General features: G+C 35.1%; 1 protein-coding gene across 1 annotated transcript; it reads right to left on the reverse strand.

The window, feature by feature from the left end:
- Window positions 1-60: 60 nt before the first annotated feature.
- Window positions 61-22,737, reverse strand: LOC106065027 (peroxisomal multifunctional enzyme type 2-like). Its single transcript, XM_056018419.1, has 22 exons — window positions 22,510-22,737; window positions 20,830-20,883; window positions 20,058-20,165; window positions 19,875-19,934; window positions 18,382-18,450; window positions 17,597-17,681; window positions 16,802-16,989; window positions 16,442-16,558; window positions 15,875-15,940; window positions 14,894-14,956; window positions 14,041-14,129; window positions 11,510-11,588; window positions 9,483-9,634; window positions 8,644-8,767; window positions 7,538-7,710; window positions 7,180-7,249; window positions 5,731-5,837; window positions 4,418-4,504; window positions 3,849-3,929; window positions 2,589-2,724; window positions 1,299-1,429; window positions 61-1,122 (listed from the first exon to the last, which is right to left on the reverse strand). Exons 1-22 carry the CDS (start codon window positions 22,565-22,567, stop codon window positions 1,033-1,035), a joined length of 2,187 nt encoding a protein of 728 aa, XP_055874394.1. The 5' UTR covers window positions 22,568-22,737; the 3' UTR covers window positions 61-1,032.
- Window positions 22,738-23,048: the final 311 nt, after the last annotated feature.

Below are 23,048 nucleotides of genomic sequence, written 5' to 3' on the forward strand. Positions count from 1 at the left end.
TGTTTTTTTTTTAAATCACACAAACACGGACACGTCAAGAAAATGTTAATTCAAAAAGCCTTTAAAAAGTACAACAATTTATTCACAGTAATCTCAACAATATAACAAGTCAAATGATTTTAATACAAGTCACATGGTTCCAATACAAGTCATATGGTTTCAACACAAGTCACATGGTTCCAATTCAAGTTTGTCTTCGCACAAAAATCAAATTATACAAAGAATGGAAAGCTTAAGCACAGCAATAAAATATCTTTAAAATATATTTGAATCTTCTCAGTGCACTTTGGTCCATGTCTTTTGCATTATCTGGGGGCTGGGGGTGGGAGGCATACAGGTAGAAGGCTGCAATGATGACTTGTTTAGTGCCTTTAGATGTTCAGCAAAAATAAAAAAACTCCTAGCATTCATTTTAGAAAACAGAACATTCATGAACTTAGACACCCATCTCTAAACAGAAAGTAAACACTACAAAAGATTTCCCTCTGTGATTAAAGAACAGTACACCACATCGTAATAAAGAGAGAAATAGATCTACATATCTTGCAGACAAAGTAAAAAAAATTCATATTATGCTTGTTAAGCCCCTAGAGTACACAGCAGGACGTAAACCAAACCAACAAAAAAAAGTTTAACTCTGGAGCATGGCCACGCTGGATAGTATTCAATGAAGTTCACACCAATCTCATAAAGGAATCGATACAACAGCATGAATGTGTTCCAGAACTTTCTCAAAGGGAAACACATAGAAACAGATGTTATACACACTACAGGCCTAAGAATATGTGAAGTAAGTCAATTAAAAATAATTTAATGCCTTTAAATATCATAATGTAAAACAAAACATGAACAGCGTAAATAAAACAATAATCTGAATAATATAGATTTGACATTCTTCACAAGCCACTCACAAACATTCATTGAACAAATCAGTAACTCATGAATTCAGACAAAACAACATATCATTTCTATACTAAAAAGTCATTCAACATTTAACACAATGGTTTGAGCACTGTCGTCTGGTCAGTCTTTTCACATTTTTGATTTATTAGCAAAGAGATCTCCCAACTTTTGAGCCAGCATTATGTTGCCAGATAATTTTAGTTTTCCACCAAGGAAGGCCTACGTTAAGATTAAAAAAAAAATTAAAAATATATATATATAAGCTAAACTTCATGAAAAAAAAACAACATGAAATATACCTCACATAATTTTAAAACAAGAACTAGCCTTCAGCATATTTTTATAGACTTAAGTTAGGTTTAAAAAAATTCAAAAATTTACAGCAAAATTATTACCTTCTGTGGATCCAATTTGCCAGAAACCAAAGCCAAAAAGTTCTCATCAGAAATTGTTATGACACAGTCTGCCTTGTTAACTGGTTTGCCCTCAAAAACCTGGCCAGTTTTGGAAGATTTCATGTCTACAACTGGAGAAATGTTTAACAAAGTCAATAACAAGTTCAAATTTAGTTTCATCTATACAAAAAGGTGACCTAGTAACAATTTTGACTATGTCTTTGAGAGTATATTCATGCTGGTCTGGGATTTTTTTATCAGATTTTGATAACATTTCTGATTTAATCAAATCCTGCATTATGTACAAGATATTCTGTATGGTGAACAGACAGAAGGCAGGAGAGCAGCTGGTCATCCACTTCTAAGGTGCACTGGCATGAAGCTCTTCAAAATCAACACTTCCAGTTATGAAAAAGAAACACTGGTTAGATCCAAATGGAGAGCGAGCAGAAAGGAAGGGTCCTTGTTTGTAAAATGTTTCGGATGTTCCTTCAGAGTTGAAGATAGTTTACTTCCTAGTCCAAACCTCCCGCAGGACGACGGGGGGATGGGAGCGGGCAGGATTTGAACCCTCGACCGTCGATAAATCCGAAGGACAGTCCAGCGCGCAAACCGCACAACCAGGCAGCCACCCACAGTCCTGGATGGCAGATGCCATAAACAACAGTAGTAAAAAGAAGAGTGATAACACAATGGCACCTGGCAATTACATATGCCTAACCTGTGACCGCAGCTGCGTATCAAGGATTGGCCTCTTTATTCAAAGCAGTTGCAAAGGGAAGAATTTACTTCTCCAAATGTGAAATGCCACAGAATATACATTTTAGAGAGTAAAGTTGACCACATAATGTAATCATAATATTTTTCTATTTTTCATTTTTGTTTTGTTTAATTGAAATCTAATTATATGAAATGGTTACAAAGGTTTTCCAAATATTAAAATATAGAAAATAGTAAAATTGTATTAAAATAAAACTTTAAAATTATATTAATGTGTGTTATCAAATAATTTGGCTAAGGGGATATTAGCTGAATTCGATATGACTTTAAATCATCATTATGCTAATGTAATCATTATGATGAGTCAACGATTTAAAAGGAAAAGTACCCAAATGAATTAAAAAAAAACAATAAAACTTATACAAATAGTTTTTATCCTAAACCTAGACATTCCATAATCTTGATTTTCTCTAAGTTAGACTATCTATTCCAATCAATATTTCTAACAACACTCTTGTTTACTCAAGCTCATGCTCACTTAATGAATTCTACAAAACTAGAATATCTTACCCCATGTTGTGGCGTCTGCTCCATTCTTGGTAATATTCCACTGAAAGATTGCATTGATCTTGGCTACTAGGTCAGTGTTATTTTTTACTTGAGATGCCATTTGTTGGAAAATGGCTGTGCTCTGCAAATCACTAACCTATTTGGAGAAACAATCAGCTGAATTTTATGTAATTCAAAATGAAGGCACTAAAGATTTTAATGATTTGAGTAGAATCTAAAAATCAGGGCACAATGATATAAATTGTTTATCTTTTTAATGTAATGTAGTTGTTTACAAATTTGTTTGAAAAATCTGTTTTAAAAAATGTAGAAGACAAAACTTTTTTAAATTTAGGAAATGTATTCTCATTCTAGTTTGTAAAGAAAGAGTTATGGATGTCGAGCTAAATATGTCAAGCCTAAGCGATCTAATAGAAGGCAGGAGAGCCGCTGGTCGCCCACTTTTACGTTATACGGTTGTATGCAAACGCGACATGAAGCTCTTCAAAATCAACACTAGTAGCTGGGAAGAGGTGGCACTGGACAGATCCACATGGAGAGAGAGCATAAAGGAAGGGTCACGGATTGCAGATGTCATACACAACAGAAGCAGAAAGAAGGGTGAAAATACAACAGCGCCTGGTGATTACATATGCCCAACCTGCAATTGCAATGCTTTCCCTTCAATTATTGTCAAAGTTAAAATGGCAAATACTTTTCAGTGTGTAAAGAAATAAAAACCTAGAAATTCAGACTTATAAATCTCAAGAAAGCAACTTATTAATATATTGTTATAACTGAACTGACCACACGTTACAGGCGTGACCAGCTGACACATATGACCCAGGCCAGTGTGCTGCGAGCAGCAAAGCATGACAAGGAACAGCTTTTAAAGAACAGACGCATGAACATTTGGCATGTGATTCTCCAGCTATTTTCAAGTGAACGTCTAGAAAAAACTGGCAACATGTCTGTGGCATTTCTGTCCTTTTCAAGACAGATGGTATAGTCAAGACGGTCTGGTACAGTTCTCTTTAGTACGAGTTAAGTATGAATTCAGAATAGTACAGCCATTATACAATTATATGTTTCGTATTACCAATTGTACAGTATTTGACTATATAAATAACTTAGGTATCAAGCTATTAGGAACCCAAAATGTCAAGACTGTTGTTCAGTGTGCGCAGAGAGTCAGAGTCAAAGTAATATTTATCCACAAAGCACATATATATCTGTAACATATGATCAACTTAATGTGCTATAAATTTTATGAATTTCTACCTGTTTTGGTTTATTCTCTTCTGTGGCAGCGTTCAAATCCACATAAGCTCCAGTGATACAAATATTACCATTCTCTGCAACCTGAAGACAGAACAAAAACATTTATAGCGCAAAATAAAATAACTTGACCTTCAGCCTCGACTATTTCTTTATTCCCTCCGCCTCCGAAGATGGTGTAGTTTGTCGTGTTTTTATTACGTCACAAGGTGATAATAATTTAACATAAAAAAAGTCCAATTTTTTTTTTAAGTTGATTATATCCCCATTAGTTTGGTGTTTACTTCAACTAAACTTAATGAAATTTTGGTTGAAGTTATGATTTTATATGGGTTAAGATTGTTCTAGGTATAATCAATTTAAACTTATTTTAACCAAAATAGACATAATTGCTAAGTGATTTGTTTATTCAAAAATTAGAACATTTAGACCAGCAAAAAAAAATAAATTCTATGAACTGGAGTATATGAATATATAAGCAATGAAATGGAGTATTTGAATCCTTATACAATGAACTGGAGTATAAGAATGCATATAGAATGAGCTGGAGCCTATAAATACAAATCAAATACCTTAGTCTGGAAGTGAATTCTGTTTCCTTCTTTCCACATCTCAGTCACAAGAGTCTGCCCTGGTAACACTGGCTTGGCAAATCTGACCTACATACATTGAAAACAATTTTTTTTTTTAAATCCTGTTTTATATTCTAACTTTTTTATTAGGATCAACCCACATAAACTTTAAAAAAAAAAATATTGAGGCCAACTGTTTTAGTGGCCAAGTACTTAGAAAAAATAATAAAATAAAAATAAATAGATAAGACCACTTCTTTAACCAGGGTCTAGACTGAGGGATGGAATGATTGCTTGCCACAATAAATCTCAACATGCTAGAGCTTTGCAACAATCAAATTTATGTTGGCCTCCTTCAGTCATGGTATAACTATGGTTCATCTCATTCTTCTTCTTCTTCTTCTAGCCAGCTTTATTGCTGCTGAGCAGTGAGCTCTTTTGCAGACTGTGCCAAGGAAAAAAAGTGTGCTGTTTTCTTCAGTTGTTCAGCACTGCCGTACAGGGTGTGTTGGTTATGTTGGGCTGTAGTGGAAGTAGGGTCTGCCTAAGGTGGATTAGGGAGGGGCATTCAAAGAGGATATGGTTTACGGTTTCAAAGGGGTGGGCACAATGTCTGCAAAGGGGCAGTTGTGTGGAGTTTATTTTGTTCAGGTGGTAATTTAATAGTGGTGTGTGTCCTGTTCTTAGTTGGAAAATTGTAGATTGTTCTTTGCGGGGGAGGAAGTTAATACTGTCCAGTTTGTTAGGTGTAGTCATTTCTTTGTACATGGCTCTGCCTGTGTTTCCTGATGCCCATTGGTTGAGCCACTCCTCTTTGTGATTGTTGACTAACATTGACCTTAGGGTGAGGTAGTTAACAGGTCTATCTGGTTGTTCCATAGATGAACCTGCCTTTGATAGCTTATCTGCCTTTTCATTTCTCATGATGCCAATGTGTCCAGGGATCCACTGATGGTTCATCTCATAGAAATAAGATGAAAGCCAGGCATTAACTATGGATTGACATTGCCAACTGAAGGAAAAGCATGTACCCAATATAGTTTGGGATCAGTGATGTTTAAGGTTCTGCTAGGGTGGAACACATTTTGCTCCTAGCTGCCTAAGGTTCACTGGCTCCTTATTTTTCTTCAGGGTTGTCTTTGAAAGCCTTTCTTATATTTGTATATAGCCCCAAAGCAGAATATGATTGGATATGGAGTTTTCCTTCTTCAGACAATTTATATATCATAATTAATTGCTACAAAAAATTTAGATTATTAATAATAAAAATCTGACAAAACTATGAAAGTTAAAAAAAAAACCATCAAACTTACTTTGACAGCTTTGAACAGCGACATATCGTTGTTGGCAAATGTCGACATGACATGACGCACTGCATAGCCAAATGAGCACAAGCCGTGAAGTATTGGCGTCTTGAAACCTGATTTATAGTTTAAAATATAGGTCAAGCTTTTTTTTTTAAAGGAGTAATATATGAATGTTCAACTGCGTTTGTATAACATCTTTTGTGCTCAATGCATTATGGTCCAAAATCTCTTTTGTGGACATATGGAGGTAGGGGGATTCTGGGAGGTTTCTGTGCTGCCTTTATGTGCTCATCAAACACAACTCCGATCAAGAAGATTCAAACTTGATCCCCCTTTTTAGGTAGCCAAAGGGTTAATGAATGCCTTTCCCGTGTTACTAAATGTATTTGTCTGTTTTATAAATAAATATATATATATATATATATATTTATAAAACCGACAAATACATTTAGTAAGGTGCATATAGTGTGTTTATATAGGAGTAAGTAGACCAGGTGACTACAGTCATTTTCATTTCATATTTGTCATTATATATATTAAGACCTACCTTTAAAAAAAGTTTAGTACTCATTTTAGAACTAGCGATCTATATGGTAGATGATGTAAAGGTCATTTGTTTCTATGGTGGACATTAAATGAGAGTGTCGTGTGGCCAGTACAAAGACAAACCTCTTTACTTACCCCAACTAATCTCATGTAAATATTAGAGCTGGTTAGACTCAGGAGTGCCCTGACAATCCTGAAATCTTCACCAAGACTTGAAAACCAGACCCCTCAGTTAGAAAGTTAAGCATTTTACTACTCCGAAGCCAAACCCCATTTAGAACTACCATCAATAATCTTATAATTTCTAACTATATCTCAAAAGTTATTAAAGGATTTGTGGAAAGTTTCAACCACATTTAACACCAGTAGACCACATTCTCACAGAATGCCAACAAGGTTTTGAGCATCAGGCTATTCCTGGCACAGGGTAAAGGAGACCCTAAAAATACTGCCTGATTCCTTTCACATGCTCTAAGGTGGAAAGCGTGGTCGAGAGGCTAAGTGCGCTTGAACTTGGCTTGTCTTGGTTACCTAGAAGGGGGCTCGAGGTTCGACACCCGACTCGGGCAGAGTTGCGTTTACTGAGTGCCTAAAGGCAACACGGAAAACCAACTCCTAGATACCCCCTCCCCCCACAAATGAGATTGGACCAAAGCGCTCTGAGCATGCTATAAGCATGAAAGTAGCACTATACAAAAGAAATAATAATAATAATAATAAAGGAAAAAACCCATCATAATGTCCCATCACGAAAGGGAATGTGAGATAAGAAGCAGTATTGTACTAATGCAAGTCTAGCTGTCTAGATATTAAAACAGATAATCATAAAAAAAATAGAATGTATTTTACTCAAAAACAATACAGTGTAAAACTTTTATATTATATTTAACTAAAATGTAAAGAATCTACCTCCCATAGCTGCAAAACTTGGGTCTATATGTAATGGGTTCCTGTCACCACTTAGCCGATACAAAGCAGCCTGAAAAAATGTAAAATAGATCTCTAGCTAATGAAAGAAAAAAAAACTTTCAAATGCACAGAATTCACCTCTACATCTTTGTATTTTCAAGCAAAAGTTAAACCCTAAAAATCACAATGTTACATGTCTGATTGCCTTATGGGAAAGTGAAATTTCAGATGGGAAAATGTGATAAACACTAAAGTTGGTGTAAAATCTAACCAGCATAAACCAATATTTATGACATCTCACCAAGAATTAGTTATATTTTAGGAACAGACTAAAATCTCTGCATTGTCGATCCAGTACCTGATCAATGCTTGTCTTTTCCTGTTTGACTGCGTCCGGAGCACGTTTTGGAACATCAACAAGCGGCTTGGCTTCGCTGGATGTGCTGCGGCCACCAAAATTTCCTATTCCCACAACAAATGTGGTGAACTGATTGAAGGCAACCTTTTCATTGTTCTCATTAAATGTTTCCACTAAAAAAAAAAAAGAAGTATAGTTTTAAGAAGTATTTAATTAGTATAACTGGTGCCAATGTCTTGCATCAACTTTATTTTTTAATTAAAGATTTTTAGAATTGGCTCTCATAGAGATGTTTGTCAAGTGTACTGAGCACATAAATCATAATTGCTTCAGATGAAAATAATTTTCGTAAATCAGTTAATAATTAAAAAAGGCACACACAAATATATCAAAATTTAAGCTATCTACAAATATTTTAGGGAAGGGATAAAGATTAAAATGAACATTTTTGTTGCTTTTTAAAATTCTAAATTTTACAAGCTGCAGAAATGATGATGATCATCAAACTCCATCGGAGTTAGGGCTTGAGAGGTTCAAATCCTCTCTTGCAAAAGCCCCTGGACAGAAACCTTGCTGTTTTGCATAGTGCATATATGCCACTATACAGGTCGAGAATATGTGGTTTCCGTCAGATCTATAGAGGAGGAGATAAAAAAGTCAGAGGCAGCCCAAAAGAATATGAGACACGGTTTTCAATGTTTCCCCATAGAAATGATACGTCAATTAAGAATTTTTGGTTATTTGAATCGAACAAATAACTCTGAAAGAAATTTTATTTAAAGAGAGATTAAACTGTATCAGTCATTGAGTTTGCCCAGCAATTTTTTCACGAGGCTTACCACCTGGGTGTACAGTAGGTCTCCTAAACCTAAACACTAACATGATTATTAGGAATATATATATAAAAGTAAAAATGTATATGTTCCTTTTAAAATATTAATAAAACAATTTTTGAGTTGGCAACAAACACGTTAGAAACTTGCAAACATGACGTAGTTTTGTGAGTCTTTAATAAAGTTTATGTTCAATTCAGTTAGATCTAAATAAACCCAGTCTTTTTTCTGCAATTTGGACATTGAGAATTAGCAGGACAAAACATCACTGACCATTATATAAAATTACAGCTCCAGATTTTTTGTCCAGTACGTCTGCGATCCAAGCCTTTGAGACAAGTGTGCCGGAACGAGAAATGGGTTTAAACAGCTCCAGATACTGTTCACCATGTAAAATCTGTACAATAAAACATCCAATAAAAGTTAAGATCATTATTCTTTATCATTTCATTTTGACTTTTGTATAAAATTCCCTTATATTCTATTGTAGCATATTTAGTGTGCCCTGGTTTTGAGAACATTACTGGCAGGAAGAATTTATTAAAATGTAAAACATATTCAAAGAGCATTAACCCATTTTAACTCTTAAAATCACCAAGTTATAAAACAAGAACTCACAAATTATGCAGTGTAGCACGGATATAAAAAAACTTACTTAAAAAAACTAATACAATAGTTAAAGAGTTAAAGATCAAATGTTGGTAACAATACAAACAATACAAGATGCAAGTTAGAACTTGCAAAGGCATTTCAAAAAGACACAATACAGGAAGAAAGAAATAGAAGGTTAGGAGATGTTTAAAAGACATCATTGCTGTAAAGACTTTGACATGTTTAAAAGACATCATTGCTGTAAAGACTTTGACTGATGTTTAAAAATTGTTTCTGCTTAGCTATCACATATGACATTATACATGCAAAGCAAAAAAAAAAAAACAACCAGCTATCGCACTATATCATAATTTCAAAAACTCATTTTGCAATTAATGAAAAATAATTATACGAAACAAAATCTAATTTTTCTTAAAAGAAAAGCATGACAAATATTGTTGACAACTGAGATTGTCATGTCAACAGATTAACAAAACGAAACTAATAGAAGTAAACTTTGCCTTGGTTGGATCAATTTGAAATCCCGGGACTTTGTCTACGGACATGATGGCATCGAACCCTGGAATGACAGCAAATGTGGGGAGGACGGTAAAATCTCCAGAGAGTTCAAACAAAAACTTGAGAAAGTCGTCTTGTGCTGTTGACACACCAACTGGCGAACAAAAACAAAATGGAGGCATGTGAATTTTATTGTTCATAGCTTTAGAAAAAAAAAAAAAATATCAGGTGACCAAATTATTTTTGAATTTAGAATTTTTGTTGTTAAACTAAAAGCAATCAAATGGTTGAAAGAACCCCAATGTCTACTCAACAAAGTATCATACCTAAAAATAAATTTATAATAGTTGTATTTCTAATGTTAGTGAATTAAAATTTAAGTTAAAAAAAAGTAAAGTTCCCCTTTCAGACCTAGTGATCTATAGGGCAGATGATGTAAATGTTTCTATGGTTAACAAGGGTGTCATGTGACCAGCACAATGACCAACCGCCTCTACTTTCCCAAACTAATGTCAGGTACCCAGTAGAGCTGGGTGGACTCAGAGGCGCCTTAATAGATCCTGAAAGTAAAAAATCACAGTCTCCACCAGATTTCAAAACTGAGACCCCTGGTTAGGAAACCAAGCGAAATTTAAAGTTCTGAAACCTCAAAATTCTCAGTAAGATCAAAAACAAAAAGATCTAAAACTATAACAGCCAATTCATCAAACACACATGCATGCTCACAAGTTGTTCATTTAAAATTGCCAGAGGATGCAATGATTCAGCCTTTTTTCTTGTTAGACACCTTGTTTATAGTATTAGTTATTTAGCGACGCACCAAAGAAGATGTATATTGAACGGGACTAGTGACGTTTGGGATGTTTTGGGTTAGAGACTGAAAAATTGGTTAGCGATAGAATTCTCTAGGGTAAAGACATGTTTAGTTGACATGGACTTTTACTGTGGCCTTTTCTTGGAATAGATATATTATGAATTGTTCATCAGTGTTGACCACATCTCTTTACTCGTTAAATCGATAGTCTTGTTTATTCTGTATTGTTGATCAACTACACTGAATACACCCAAACAATAAAACTCAAACACTTGCAGAGTAATTGATTGAAATTCAAGTCATCTAGAGTTGACCTCAAGACAGCCTGAACAAGTACATCACATTCTGTTTCTTTAAAGTGCATCATTTGGAAATTAGGACACATCCTTTATGCTTGCCCTCCAAGTGGGCCTGTTATTTATTTCTCCCCCTATTTCTTAAGGTGGCAAGATAATTGCACCAAAGAGGAAGCCTTGTAAACAGCAAAATGCCAGGACATCTGCACTGTTATCAGCAGTAGTCCTCCTGGAGGGCTTTGACATGTAAACCCAATGCCACAGGGTGACTCCCACAAGACGTATATAGAATGGTAATAAAATGAAGGGCAGGGGAGTTGTAGGTCATCCAATCTTAAGATCCACTGATATATGTAAACATGATTCTGGACCTGCATCTTTATAATAATTCATCAAGGCATATATATGGCCTCCTTAAGTAGCGAAGCGACTATGGATCATCTCATAGAAATGAGATGAATACCTGAGCATTAGTTGTAGTCGGAAAAATGTCGCACACACATCAGTTCCACCCACTCCACGCTGCTAATGTATCCAAAGGAACGGCAGTGCCTATACAGTTTGGGGTCAGCGGCATCGCAGGTTCTGCCAGAGTGTAGCACTGGGTGCTGCAAATGGCCTTAGGGTCGCCAGCTCTTGATTTTTCCTCAGGGTTGACTCCTGAAGCCTTTCCCATGATTGGGTATAGCTGCAAGGCAACAGAGGTTTGAATTCAGAGTTTTCCTTCTCCTAGGTGGGTAGCCAGCCATGGCTAACGAGCCCCTCCTGCCCGAAGCTTACTGGTTAAGGCGCCAGTTACTCGCCTTTGCACCTTCTCCTGTTAGTGAGAACAGTTCCGCCAAACTCAATATCTGAGCCACATGTGAAGGCCAGGTGTTGGACTGGCATATAGCACTACCTATTAAACCTATATACATACCCCCTAATGCATATAATGCTGCATCTCTCTCTGTGTAGGTAAACTTGATATTTTGTAGTTTCAATGTTTTGGCCAAAGCCTGATAGGGAAAAAATTAACATTTTATAAAAAATCTTTGCTTATGGTTATAGTATTGCATCATAAACATTACAAATAAAGCAATTAAAAGAAGTCATATTTTTAAACAGTATTTGATAGGATATGATAATCTTTCTTCTAACTTTGTGATGATGCCACTTTCTTAGAAGTTGAGCAGACGCTGTTGTAATGGGACAAAAATGAAGGAATAAGCTCAAAGCAGACTTTTTTTTATTTCTGGAAATGCACCTGACTATTTTTTTTAATACTTTTGTACTTTGAAATACTATTTTCTTAACCTCTCTCTAAAGGTTTTGGTTCAATGACTAGCTATTTGAATAAACCTATGCAAGTTCAATAAGCCAATTGTAATCCAAATATATAGACCTTGAATTTGTTATAAACATGGTAAATGGTAAATACATATTTCCCTAGAAAGTTTTACAAAACTTTGTACACAATGTACACAATGAAAGAAATCATGGAAACTTGTAGTTCAATTCTACAACAGTAGGAGCAGATTATTAGTACAAAAAATTAATTGTTGATGGTTAGTATTAGGTTATACTCCATAGATCTCTGAAACCACTTTAAACAATATTTCTGTTGCTTCTCAATCTGAGGAACCATGTTCCCAGCATGACAGAAACTAATTCTAGTGCTGCAGCCACAAGAAAAACAACTTCCACTCATACATATCCCAGGAATCTATTTCTGACATGATCATTTCAGTACACAATTATTTTCTATTCACCATCAAAGGTACTGACTTCTGACTGATATATTGGAGTGACTAATGTTTCATCTACCATCTCACTGTCTATAATCATTTTGCCTTCTAAACTTAACCATCTTCAAAATCAATTTCTCAGTTGACTAAATGAATTGATTCTCATGCCTGTAGTCATTACTAGTTTAAGTCATCTAGAAAATTTGTTAATATGCTGGAACTTTCCAAAACCACATTCTACATTATGAACAGATTGAACTATCAAAGGCGGAGGTCATCTATGGAACAACCAGATTAACTACCTCACCCTAAGGTCAATGTTAACAAACAATCACAAAGAGAAGTGGCTCAACCAATGGGCATCAGGAAACACAGGCAGAGCTACGTACAAAGAAATGACCATGCCAAACAAACTGGACAGCATTAACTTCCTAACCCTGCAAAGAGCAATCTACCATCTTCCATAACACATACCTTTAAATATAACCTTAAAAAAATAAATCCCACACTTTGTAGACATTGCGGCCAAGCTTATGAAACTGTAAACCATCTCCTCTTTGAATGCCCCATCTTTATCCACCATTGGCAGAGCTGCTACCACTACAGCCCAACATAACCAACACTCTCTATGATAGCGTTGAACAACTAACACTATTTTTTCCTTGGCATAGACTGAGGAGGCGCTGTGGCTGAGCGGTAAAGCGCTTGGCTACCAAACCGGGGTCCGGATTCAAATCTTGGTGAAGACTGGGATTTTTAAATTCAGGATCTTCAGGCGCCTCTGAGTCCACCCATCTCTAATAGGTACCTAACGTTAGTTGGGGAAAAGTAAAGGCAGTTGGTCGTTATGCTGGCCACATGACACCCTCGTTAACCGTAGGCCACAGAAACAGATGACCTTTAAATCATCTGCCCTATAGACCACAAGGTCTGAAAGAGGAAACTTAACTTTTTTTTTTACTTTACTTACAGACTGCAAAAGAGCTTACAATTTTTAGGCACTTCCGCTGTGTCTAATGCAAATAAACCAAATGGAGGTAACACTGAACGTAATACATAATTCAATACCACCAGCGAAAGGCCAAGCAATCAATAGACGATGCTGATACTGAATGTTGACCAAGTTTAAATACAATGAAGGGAACCATCGAATGTCTGCTAAATCTATACATGCATAAAATGCTACTTATTTCTACGTTGTCCTGGAAATAATCTATTTACGTCAAGTGATTTTTTGTTCTATCCCTAAATCCTATTCAAGCTGAACAGCATAAAGCTGGCTAGAAGAAGAACAAACACCGTACATTGACTTGTAACCAATTATGCCTTATTGGGCACAGATTTACAGTTCACAATGCCTACATCTACATAGTATAACAGTTTGTTCAAAAGATCATAATCTCTTCTATTATTAGTCAAAGTTTTTCAGCTATCCCAAAGTAGATGTATTTATAGCTTTTATATAGCGCTACATTCATGCTTATAGCATTCTCAGAGCGCTTTGGTCCAATCTCATTTGTGGACCAGTGGGGGGGGGGGGGGGTATCTAGCAGTTGGTTTTCCGTGCTACCTTTAGGCGCTCAGTAAACACAACTCTGCCCAAGTCGGGTGTCGAACCTCGAGCCCCCTTCTAGGAAGCCAAGCCAAGCCAAGTTTGAGCGCACTTAGCCTCTCGACCACGCTTCCCACAAACTGAATCTTGTGAATATTGTTTATATCTCACCACAGGGTCATTGCTATTGGCTGCTTCTTGGGCCTCCTTTTCTTCTTGGTCCATGCCGTTGACTAACTGGATCATAAAACCCGATGACTCTGGAAATACAAGAGAGATAATGGTACAGTAGATGACAGCAGAATTTTCTACATATAATAAAAGTAGTGCTAGTAGTGAAACACAGGAATCAGTGAAATATGATATTGTCAGCAAAATATATGTGTGTCTTCAGTATTTTTAGACTTTAATCAATGACAGGTGAGAAACAAAATTTAATAAAATACTCAGAAAGACACAAAGAGAAAGGCACATTCCACATTCCATATGCTAGGACAAATTTGTACAAATGCTTCTTCTTCCCTAGTGCTATTAGAGCATGGAATGGGTTGCCTGAGCTAGCCAGGAAAACCAGAGACTTGGCAGAATTTAAGTCATTGGTTAATATACATGACTGAATGCATGACGCGTAGGTCTAATCATCTTCTTTTTTGCAGTAAAGTAAGTATTGTTATAACCTTGCCATGCACACCGCCATCCAAGATAGTGCAGAAGGTGCACACTATTAGTGACTAGACTAGGAAGGATGTTGACATTAGAGAAGAAAGAAGAACGATTTCTGCCCAAGTTTATAGCCAATATGAAGATGCTGTGCTCAAGGCAGATGTCCTATGTGTTTGTCATGTCTCAAAGTAAAAATAATTATCTATGTCTCGTTGAGCTGCCTCCCTTCAGTTATTACAGTATTATATAAGATAAGAATATAAGATAATAGTGTGTTTAATTATTCATGCTGTACATGACCAAATTGGTGTTTAAGTACAGCCAATTAAATATAATAAGACTGACACTAGTAAATATTTACCCTGGTTGCTACGAGGATGTGTTGATTGGCTGAAGTCTGTAATCTTTGCCCAATTGTCTCGTACTAAACAGATAAACAAAAAAACGTATATATATATATATATATATTGCAAAAAAAAAGTAAAGTTCCCCTTTCAGACCTTGTGGTCTATAGGGCAGGATGACGTAAAGGTCAAATATAAATGTATATATAATTCTTTCAAATCAGTACACTAACCCAAAAATAATTATTTTTCTTCTGAGATCTAAACATCTAGCGGTCAATGTGTCTGAAGATTTAAAGTGCATGTACTTCTGAAGCCAATGATAAAACGTTGAAACAACCGCAATGACTTCAATCCCAGTGTCATGAGGTTTAAACTCAGGAGATGCAAACCAAAGTTCATGCTCTTCAGCTTTTTGTTTAACCAAGTCAGTAAGACATGAGCCATTGAACTCAAGTTAAGTTTAAAAAAAAGTAAAGTTCCCCTTTCAGACCTTGTGATCTATAGTAATGTAAAGTCATGTGGGTCAGCACAAATGACCAACCGCCTTTACTTTTAGCCAACTATTGTCAGGTACCCATTAGAGCTGGGTGGACTCAGGGGTGCTCAGAAACTAAGCATTTTCCAACTCAGCCACCTCATTGAACTCAAGGACATAGTAAAACTCTAAAACAAAATCTCAGTCTTCTCTGAGATTCATAAATCAAGGACAATATTTTTATACCAGGTAGTAAATAAAACATAAAAATTGAAAAAGGTTAGAAATTTTCTAACATTTCCAATTCTTGATGTCTACCTCATATTCTTTGGGAGTTAGCCAGTGTTTTGTTTTCAATTTACATTCTGAATTCAAGGAAGTTTTGTTGTTTGTATTTAACCAAGGTCCTCAAGTTGTTTGAGTGAATGTAAAGACTGTTGTGATCTAAAAGCATGTAAAACATGTAGACATGACTTGTAACTTTTAAATTATTTTAAAATCCTTAACTACTGCTAGATACCTGCTTCAGCTGTGATGGTTTTATTTTTCTGTCTTAGCACTGCACCTTCTGTTCTTTCCCAGCGTACTACAGGAAATGCGAACAAAAAGAAATGTCAGCAATAAATCAAAAGAATATTTAGCTTTGTTAACTAAACAACCAAAATCTTTTTTTTTTTTAGATTTCCTAATATTCAGGTTAACAATAACTTTACCATAATTGACCAACATACAGATCTCAACTTTTATTTTTTAAAAAAGTTTTATGTTATTCAATTTTAGAAAAAAAATTAAAAAAATAAATAATTGTTCTTTTTATCTTGACCTTTTGGCTATATATGTAACCATGTGATAAAATGATAAATAAACACTAGATTTCATTCTGACAGTGTGATATGTTAGCTTTGATAAGTTAGACCAGGAAATACCTTTATGCAGTCCGGCATATCAAACAAGACTTAAACAAATGATGCAATTTAAAATAAGTTAGATTTAGATAAAAACTGTTTTTTTTTTTCTATTAAGCTTAAATCAGTCCTGTTTGTTATCATATAATGTACTGTATTGATAAAAATGCTGAACAACTTACATTTACCAACCCAACCAGCTCCAACTTCAAAAAGTCCCCCAGTCTCTTGGCAGGTATCATGACACAAGTAGACCACAACAGGTGCTACGTACTCAGGTTTCAAGGCCTGGACAATTTCTGTAATGTCAAGTCATGACCGTTAGATACCTCCCTGTGTTAAGCACATCTTAATATTCGATTAAATGACAGCTGTCGCCAGCTTCAGTATCACAAAACCAATTTAGTGTTAATGGAAAACAGACACTTTCTTACTACATCAAGTTGATGTTTAAAAATCGATCAACTATATCTTTATAAGAACCAGTTGAAACTGACTTAAAATTAGTTTACAAAAAATGAATAAAAAACAACACTTGGCACCTTTTGGCATGACAGTTTCTGTGAGCCTAGAGCCAGCTATTGGTGCAATGCAGTTGCACTGAATCCCATATTTTTTTCCTTCCAGGGCCACAGTGTTGGAGAGGCCAGCAAGACCTAGTTTGGCAGCACTGTAGTTGGCCTGTCCAAAGTTGCCATAGATCCCAGCAGAAGAGCTCACAAAAATTATTCTAAATGGGAAAAAAAAAACATGCCTTTTTTTGACAAATGTTCAGTTGTCAAGAAAATATAATCTTATATAATAAATATTCACAGAAAGTAAGGAAAGTTTCTCTAACGCTTTTAGCTTTCACCAAACATGCCTGTGTTATATCATAGGCATACAACCACAAGTAATAAAAACAAAAGTCCCCTTTCAGACCTTGTTTGTAAAATGTTTTACATGTTTCGGATGTTCCTTCAGAGTTGAAGATAATTACTTCCTAGTCCAAACCTCCCGCAGGACGACAGGGGATGGGAGCGGGCAGGGTTTGAACCCGGGACCATCGATAAATCTGAACGACAGTCCAGCGTGCAAACCGCATGACCAGGCAGCCATCCTGATCTATAGAGCAGATGACGTTAAGGTTATCTGTTTCAGTGGTCCACGGTTAACTAGCAGGGTGTCATGTGGCCAGCGCAACGAACAACCACCTTCACACTTTCCCAACTAAAGTCAGGTACTCAGACACAGAACCCCCCCTATACAACCGAAAGACTACATTACAATAAGCGATGTTCTGGTGAACCAAGCTGCAAAGAAACAAAAAATAAGATGAAAAGACTTGCGTTAGATACCTGCCGTAACCTTGTTCTTTCATGTGCGGCCACGCTGCACGAGTCACTAAAAATGAACCACGCAAATGGACTCTTTGAATAATATCTGAGAATAAATAACACAAAAAGTTATAAGTATGTCATCAGTAAACAAAAAAACATGGGATGTGTATCTGAAATGTATAGCAAACAATATACGGTGGGATGTGTATCTGAAATGTACAGCAAACAATATATGGTGGGATGTGTATCTGAAATGTACAGCAAACAATATATGATGGGATGTGTATATGAAATGTACAGCAAACAATATATGGTGGGATGTGTATATGAAATGTACAGCAAACAATATATGATGGGATGTGTATATGAAATGTACAGCAAACAATATATGGTGGGATGTGTATCTGAAATGTACAGTAAACAATATATGGTGGGATGTGTATCTGAAATGTACAGTAAACAATATATGGTGGGATGTGTATCTGAAATGTATAGCAAACAATAAATGGTGGGATGTGTATATGAAATGTACAGCAAACAATATATGATGGGATGTGTATATGAAATGTACAGCAAACAATATATGATGGGATGTGTATATGAAATGTACAGCAAACAATATATGATGGGATGTGTATATGAAATGTACAGCAAACAATATATGGTGGGATGTGTATCTGAAATGTACAGCCAACAATAAATGGTGGGATGTGTATATGAAATGTATAGCAAACAATAAATGGTGCTGACAAATTTAACTGAGATAAAAAAAAACAACACTTAAATATTCAAAAACATCTTACCCCAATCTTCATCACTAATCCTGGCAAATGATTTGTCTCTTAAAATTCCAGCATTGTTTATTACAACATCTGAAAGTGACAAAAAAATCAGTAGACACCATCTATCTTTAGACTATACATTGAATACAAAGTGCTTTATTTTGTGGCTTTTAGAATAAAGGAGGGTCCTATCAAACTTGCATATTAACATTGGGATTGAAATAAAATATTTTAACTTATTAGAAAAACATGGCTACTGAAAAAAATTGTTCTGTTGCATTTTACGTTTCCTTTGCAACTTCTCATGTGACTAAAGAGGCAGATAAGATAAGATAGATAATTTTATTGATCCAATCAAATGGAAATTCATTTTGACTACAATTGACAACATCAGCGTAACTACTGCACAATAACAGTATAGATGAAAAATTCGAACAACATTCACAAACAAAACACATACACATTCACAACCAGCACTTTATGAATTTGACTTCTATGTACTTCTCGATGACGACAGCTGATCTTGTAACACTCTGACCGAAAGTGTTTTAGTGCTAATGGAAAGGAGATCCTTGATACACTGTGATAGCTGTAATCACCAGATGCCAAGCATTTTCACAATTCTTTCTACTTCTGGTGTGTGTACCAAACAAGGCAAAAAAAGGGAGGAATGGAGAAAGACGGTCGACAAATCATGCCGGTGCCCCAACGGTCCAACAGACTAAGGGATAGATAGGGAGGTAGGTAGGTACCATTACCTAACCAGGACCCTTCCTTTATGCTTGCTCTCCATGTAGATCTATCCAGTGCTTCTTTCTCCCATATTTGAAACTTACTTCAAAGATGATGGGTGTTGATTCTTTAGATCTTCATGTCATGTTTGCATATATCAGTAAACCTTAAAAGTGGATGACCTGCAGCTTTCCTGCCTTCTATTACATTACCCTAAAATATCTTGTGGGAGTCAACTTTTTCAATCTGGGAACATGTCCAAGACAGCTAAGGAGTCTACTAAGATAACAGCGTGGGTGCCCCAGCACCCTGCTCTTCGCAGGACTTCTTTGTTGGTTATTTTATCTTGCCACCCTATTTTAAGAATCTGGCCTAAGCATGGGAGATGGAAGATATTCTTATGAACAATGATTCAAGTATTCCAATATAAGAGAGCCTTGATTCTGTTAAGTCAAGTAATTGTATTTTTTTTCTTAAACTTAAGTATCGTAATTTAAAACTAATTGAAACTGTTTTTAATTTGAATATTTTAAACGTCACTCTCAACCCAACGTGAAACGAGCAAACATAGAGCAATAGTGTGTGTGTGTGTGTGTGTAGAGATTTATTCAAGTTCATATTGCTTTCATTTGAAATAAAAAAAAAAAAAAAGAATGGTTTTGAAAATTAAAAAAAGAAACAACAACGTTATTTCTAACAATCAAAGAGCTTTATCAATATATCAGCAGCTCTGACCTTGTCAGACCGAATTCAAGAAACGAAACCTGAAAACGAATACTTACCAATTTTACCAAAAGTATCCAAAGCAGTTTTTACTAATTTTTCACCATCTTCAACAGAATCTGTTTTTGAATAAAATAAAACTCACACTGTATATAAAAACAGCCAAATGTATTTCTGCTTTTTTTATTCAGAATCTTAGAGGAAAAATTGTACAATATTTTGATGAAAAAATGAATACAAACCATAATTGGCTACTGCTTTTCCTCCCTTGGATACAATTTCCTGCACAACTAAATCAGCTGCTTTGGAACCTTTACCAACACCAGTGGCACTACCTCCAAGATCATTCACTGTTGAAAAAAAATATTTTTTTAGTCTCTTAAGTCAGATAAGGCTTGTCTTTGAGTCTGATTAACAAGGAATGCAGTCAGATAGTCTTGATACAGTATACAGTATCAGACTAACAGCCACACAGACAGCACAAGAGATTATTTAATAAACCAAGAGTACCTTATCTCATAAAATACAGATGTTACTTCAAAAAAGAAGTTGATAATCAGTAGAGCTCAAATGCTATCAAAAATTATATTAAGTGTATGCAAATTTTGTTAAGTCAATAAAGTAAAGGTCCCCCTTTCAGACCTTGTGATCTTTAGGCCAGATGATATAAAAGTCATGTTTTTGTGGCCAGCACAACAACCAACTGCCTTTATCTTTCCCTAACTAATGTCAGGTACCTATTAGAGCTAGGTGAACTCAGAAGCGTTGAAAGATCCTGAAATTAAAAATCCAGTCTTCATCAGGATTTGAACCTGGAACCACTGGTTTGGTTAGCCAAGAGCTTTACAGCTCAGCCACTGCACAAATTTTGTTAAGTCAATGGGCTGTCAAAGCTGAAATCTTAAGCATGCGATTAATCAGACAAATAAAGTTAAGTAAATATTCTCCAATGAAATTAATTTTAACAAGCAATTTTCATTGAGCAAAATATTAGTATTATTCAAATTATATTACCTACTACAGATGCTCCTCTCTCTGCAAACGCTAAAGCATAGGCTTTCCCTAACCCTGAAACACATAACAAAGAGAAAAATTATAAACCATGAAACACTGTCTGTGAAAATAATGTTTTCTAACACACACACAGAATGTAAATCAGTGAGTTATTTATAGAATGCAATTTTTTCATAACTGCAGTTTTTAGTAGTAGTCAAGGAAAGCTATAAAGTGTGTAATGTGGTTCCATATAAAGAATAGTTTTAGAGTGCTAACATTCATTGTTGTAGATGTTTGATTATTACAATAATAGCCACAATTTCCAGTTTAAGATATGCAGATGACATAGATCTAAATTTTAATGTAAATAAGATGTAAATAGTCAAATAGGCTTGAAATGGTGTCTAGCGTTAGCAGAGTAGTGTTCCTTGAGTCCATGTTAAAACATATTTGAAACTTACTTCAAAGATGATGGGAGATAACCTCCTGAGTTTATACTGTACAACACTATACTTTTCAAACATTGTTTTAAAAATGTATTAGATCTAGATCTTTGTCTTTGTGTTGCAATATCATCAATATCAATTATTATAGCCTATGTATCCTTATACTATAAACCTCCTAGTCAACATGATTTATATATCTCTACTACTCTCTGGTCTAACTTATATTATATAATACAGATGTTACTTCAAAAGAGAAGATAATTATGTCCTATTTCATGTGTCCATTTAGTCATGGATGTTATTCAGTGATGTAAACTCTGCTAAGTCATGGGTTTTCCTGTGCTGACAGTTGAGGGTTTCTAAATAGAGGTTGCATATTCTAATATAACTAAGGTTATATAGCATTTTAGTTTTATGTTCCTATTTTATTTGTAAAAATTTCTTTTAATAAACCCTAATGTTTTAATTTTTTAACTAATTTTCTCAATATGGGGGTTCAATTTATTAATACACTTTATATTTTTGTTCCTGAACTAAATACTGGTCATGCGGTTTGGGCTGGACTGTCGTTCAGATTTATCAATGGTTCAAATCCTGCCCGCTCCCATCCCCCATCATCCTGCGGGACTTTTGGACTAGGAAGTAAACTATCTTCAACTCTGAAGGAACATCCGAAACATGTAAAACATTTTACAAACAAACAATTTGGTAGCTATGCCTTAGAAAAGTCTTTGAAATAATGAAATCTATTTATTCATTATCATATAAGGTTAATAATAAGCCTTTGGAAGAAAATCATCAATTAATCCTATTAGTTGAGTTTCACTTGACCAATATTTCCTAAAGTGATTTTGGTATGGAGAAAGGACATTATGATTATCTAACTTAATCTAAGTGAATTATGATGTTGCTATGCCTCAGATCACCTTATTTATATCATGATGGTGGTTAGCGGTTAGATATAGAATCTAGTGATAATCACACTGGCTAAATCATCTAAAAAATGAACTATGATTTTATTGGATTCTATCTATAAAAAGTCAATTAAAGTCATAGTCATAGTCTAAAGAGTAAAGTCTAATCTAGTTTATAGAGCTAGATCAATTAGCTCTAGATGTCTACTTATCTAGTCTATTTTATAGATCTAGATTAGACTCTGGTAATTCTGTTTCTGAGTTAAGCAAGTCACTTACTCAGTTACTGACTTAGTAAAGTTAGTCCTGTACTGTTAGTAGTTGAAAATAAAACGTACCATTGCCAGCTCCTGTGATTAAAACAACTTTCCCATCGAATCTTAGTGTATCACTCATTTTCTTTTTTTAGTTAGCTTTGAGTAATAGAAAAAGGCAGAAACGAGATCTAAAGCAAGACTATCTAGAATGTAACTTTTATTGTTTAAGTAGAATCTATACTTCTTTACAGCATAGATGGCATAGATCTAGATTTTGTCTGTCTGTTCCGTAAACAATAAACTTTGAACTCTCGCAACAAGGGAGACTACTCCAGTTAAAAAATGATATATAGGTCTGTGCTTTAGATATAGGTTTGTGCATGTGTGTGTGTCTGTTTTAGAGTCTGGGTCATCAGTGAGGCTGTTTTGATTTCGCAATTTTAAATTTTAATTGTAATTATATGTTTCCTATTTCCTCAGTCAACAAACAAGACATATATGTTTTATTAGCTTAGAATCTAGATCTAGACAAAGATTTATATCAAAATAGACTATGATTATCTTTCTATTTCGGTGCTCAACCTGCAAAAAAAAAAATCTAAACTCTTAATCTCTAAATC

The sequence above is a fragment of the Biomphalaria glabrata genome, chromosome 1, assembly GCF_947242115.1.
Source record: "Biomphalaria glabrata chromosome 1, xgBioGlab47.1, whole genome shotgun sequence".
Lineage (NCBI taxonomy): Eukaryota > Metazoa > Mollusca > Gastropoda > Planorbidae > Biomphalaria > Biomphalaria glabrata.

What these genes read in the sequence shown, in the direction of transcription:
- LOC106065027 (XM_056018419.1), bottom strand. Translation starts at nt 22,567, where the DNA reads ATGAGTGATACACTAAGATTCGATGGGAAAGTTGTTTTAATCACAGGA. An exon ending in AGCTGGTTGGGTTGGTAAAT is followed by an intron (nt 15,941 to 16,441) that starts GTAAGTTGTTCA and finishes CATTTCCTGTAG; the next exon opens with TACGCTGGGAAAGAACAGAA. An exon ending in AAAAGACAAGCATTGATCAG is followed by an intron (nt 7,250 to 7,537) that starts GTACTGGATCGA and finishes ACATTTTTTCAG; the next exon opens with GCTGCTTTGTATCGGCTAAG.